The sequence below is a fragment of the Penaeus vannamei genome, chromosome 41 (genome assembly GCF_042767895.1).
Source record: "Penaeus vannamei isolate JL-2024 chromosome 41, ASM4276789v1, whole genome shotgun sequence".
NCBI classification, from domain to species: domain Eukaryota; kingdom Metazoa; phylum Arthropoda; class Malacostraca; order Decapoda; family Penaeidae; genus Penaeus; species Penaeus vannamei.
The window spans coordinates 25,154,736-25,157,235 of NC_091589.1; the positions used below are offsets into that span (position 1 = coordinate 25,154,736).

The following is a 2,500-nucleotide window of genomic DNA, read 5'->3' on the forward strand; positions in this document are numbered from 1 at the left end:
TGTGTATCTCTGTTTCTATCTCTCGTTGGTCTTTTTAGCCTGTGGATCTATTTTGTGTTTATGCACAAACACACACACACACACACACACACATGTACACTCACACACACTAACACAAATGCATACACACACACTAACACACACACACACACACACACGCACACACACGTACACGCACACACACTAACACAAATGCATACACACACACATACATGCATACACCCATGCACTAATACTGACACACGCACAAGAACATACATACACAAACACACGAATACTGACACAGATACATATACACATATGTAAACATACACACACATACACTCTCACACACACACACACATACGCACACACATGCAGTCACACACATACACACACACACAAACACACATGCATACACCCACGCACTAATACTGACACACACACACACACACAAATACTGACACAGATACACATACACACATGTAAACATACACACACGCACACGCACATGCAAACACACACACACACACACTCACACATACACTCACACACAAATACTGACGCAGACACACATACACAGATGTACACATGCACACACGCACACGCCCACACACACTGATACTTTGACACGCACACATACACACACACGCACACGTTATCATTACCACTATTATTATCATCTTTATAATTTTCATGTGAAAACAATTTCTTTTAAATTTATAGCAAGATTGTAGTACAATGATAGTAGTATTTGTAAGAATCTATAAGACGGGTTCATAATAACAATCTATGGTGTTAATCTACATTGCCAATTTATAGTGTCAGCTCATAGGCACCAATTTCGAAGACCAATTTCGAAGACCAATCTATAATAAAACATCTAGCGCCAATTTATAAAACCAATTTATAATACCAAGCTCTCATACCAATTTCTCGTTCCAATGTTCAGCTCCAATTTCTGATACTAATTCGTTACACCAATTCACAGCTTTAGTACCAATTATTTTATCCTCCTCTATTGGTTTTCCATTTAATTATTTCATCTAAAAATACCTTTACGACAATGACAATTTTCTTAAACTTTTAAGAAAGGATAAAAAAGAATATATTTATGTCGTATCTTCAAGGAACCTGGACATTATTATCTAATACAAGACCTTATCATAACCTTAAGAAAGAAACAGAGAGAGAAGAAAATATATATATTTCATAAAGATGACTTGCTTGGACGATCAATATATATATATATATATATATATATATATATATATATATATATATATATATATATATATATATATATATATATATGTGTGTGTGTGTGTGTGTGTGTGTGTGTGTGTGTGTGTGTGTGTGTGTGTGTGTATACGCATAAATCTATATCCATATATAGATAGATATGCACACACACACACACACACACATAAGAGAGAGAATGAGAGAGAGAGAGAGAGAGAGAGAGAGAGAGAGAGAGAGAGAGAGAGAGAGAGAGAGAGAGAGAGAGAGAGAGAGAGAGAGAGAGAGAGAGAGAGAGAGAGAGAGATGGAAATGCATTAAAAATGATTCGGTAGATCAAAGAATCATTTCTGACGAAGGGGCGGAAAGGAGAGCTAAAATTAGCAGCTGGGAGAAGAACAGATGGCTTCGTAGAGAGAGACAAAGCTGGTCTATGGTGCGCGGTATTTCTTTTGATGACGTGGCAGGTTTATGGCTTGTAATTCTTTTTTAATGTCGTCTGTCTATCTGTTTATCTCCCTCTCCATCCATATTTATTTCTCTTTCTCTCTCTCTGTACTGAGTACTGACGCCGCCCTCTCCCCCAGGTCGCCGCCCGCGCTGCTCACGATGGCTCCCCCGGCAGGACAGCGCCCGTGCCCCCCCGGCGGCGCCCCCCGCGCGCTCTGATCGGCCGGGGCGCGGACTCGGGGCGCGGGCGGCGCAGCACCTCGCGGCGGGCGTCAGCGGTGCCGGGCGCGGTGGTCGAGGTGAGTCCCGACGCGCGCCAGGATGCCGCCGCGGCGCGGGGCGTGGCCCAGGTAGGGGCGCTTCTGGCGGGGTGCTCGGACGACCCGCCGGCGGACCTGGCGCGGGCGTGGGCGGAGGGCGGGGCCCGGGCGGTGGGCGAGGGCGTGGGCGTGAAGGCCCGGACGCCCCCGGAGGCCGCCGGCGTGTGGACGGTGGACGGATGGACGCGCGCTGACCCCGAGCGCGCCTCGCGACCGCCGGCCAGGCGCGGCTACGCCTCCAGCGACAGCAGCGGCTCCAGCGGCAGCTTCTCGGACAGCAGCAAGAGTAGCTCCTCGGTGAGCAGCAGCGAGGGCGAGAGCCTCGGGTGCGGGCGCGGGTGGGCGTGGTCGGAGGGCGCGGGCGAGGGCGGCTGCTGCGCCTGCATGTGCCCGGCGCCGCGCGGGTCGGCGGCCAAGCGCGGCGCGGACGGCATGGTGGTGCCGGGCAGCGCCAGCCTGGCGGCGTCGCGGCGGGCGCGCTTCTGGAACGCCCTCGCGCTCAAGGAGGACAA

General features: G+C 49.1%; 1 protein-coding gene across 1 annotated transcript in view; it reads left to right on the top strand.

The window, feature by feature from the left end:
• The first annotated feature begins 1,651 nt into the window (after positions 1-1,651).
• Positions 1,652-2,500, top strand: part of LOC113811164 (potassium channel subfamily K member 13) — a 98,090-nt gene continuing 97,241 nt past the window's right edge. The window contains exons 1-2 of the mRNA XM_070118132.1: positions 1,652-1,696; positions 1,806-2,500. The exon at positions 1,806-2,500 is cut by the window's right edge and continues 302 nt beyond it. Coding sequence (XP_069974233.1) covers positions 1,652-1,696; positions 1,806-2,500 — 740 coding nt within the window. The remainder of the gene's footprint in view (positions 1,697-1,805) is intronic.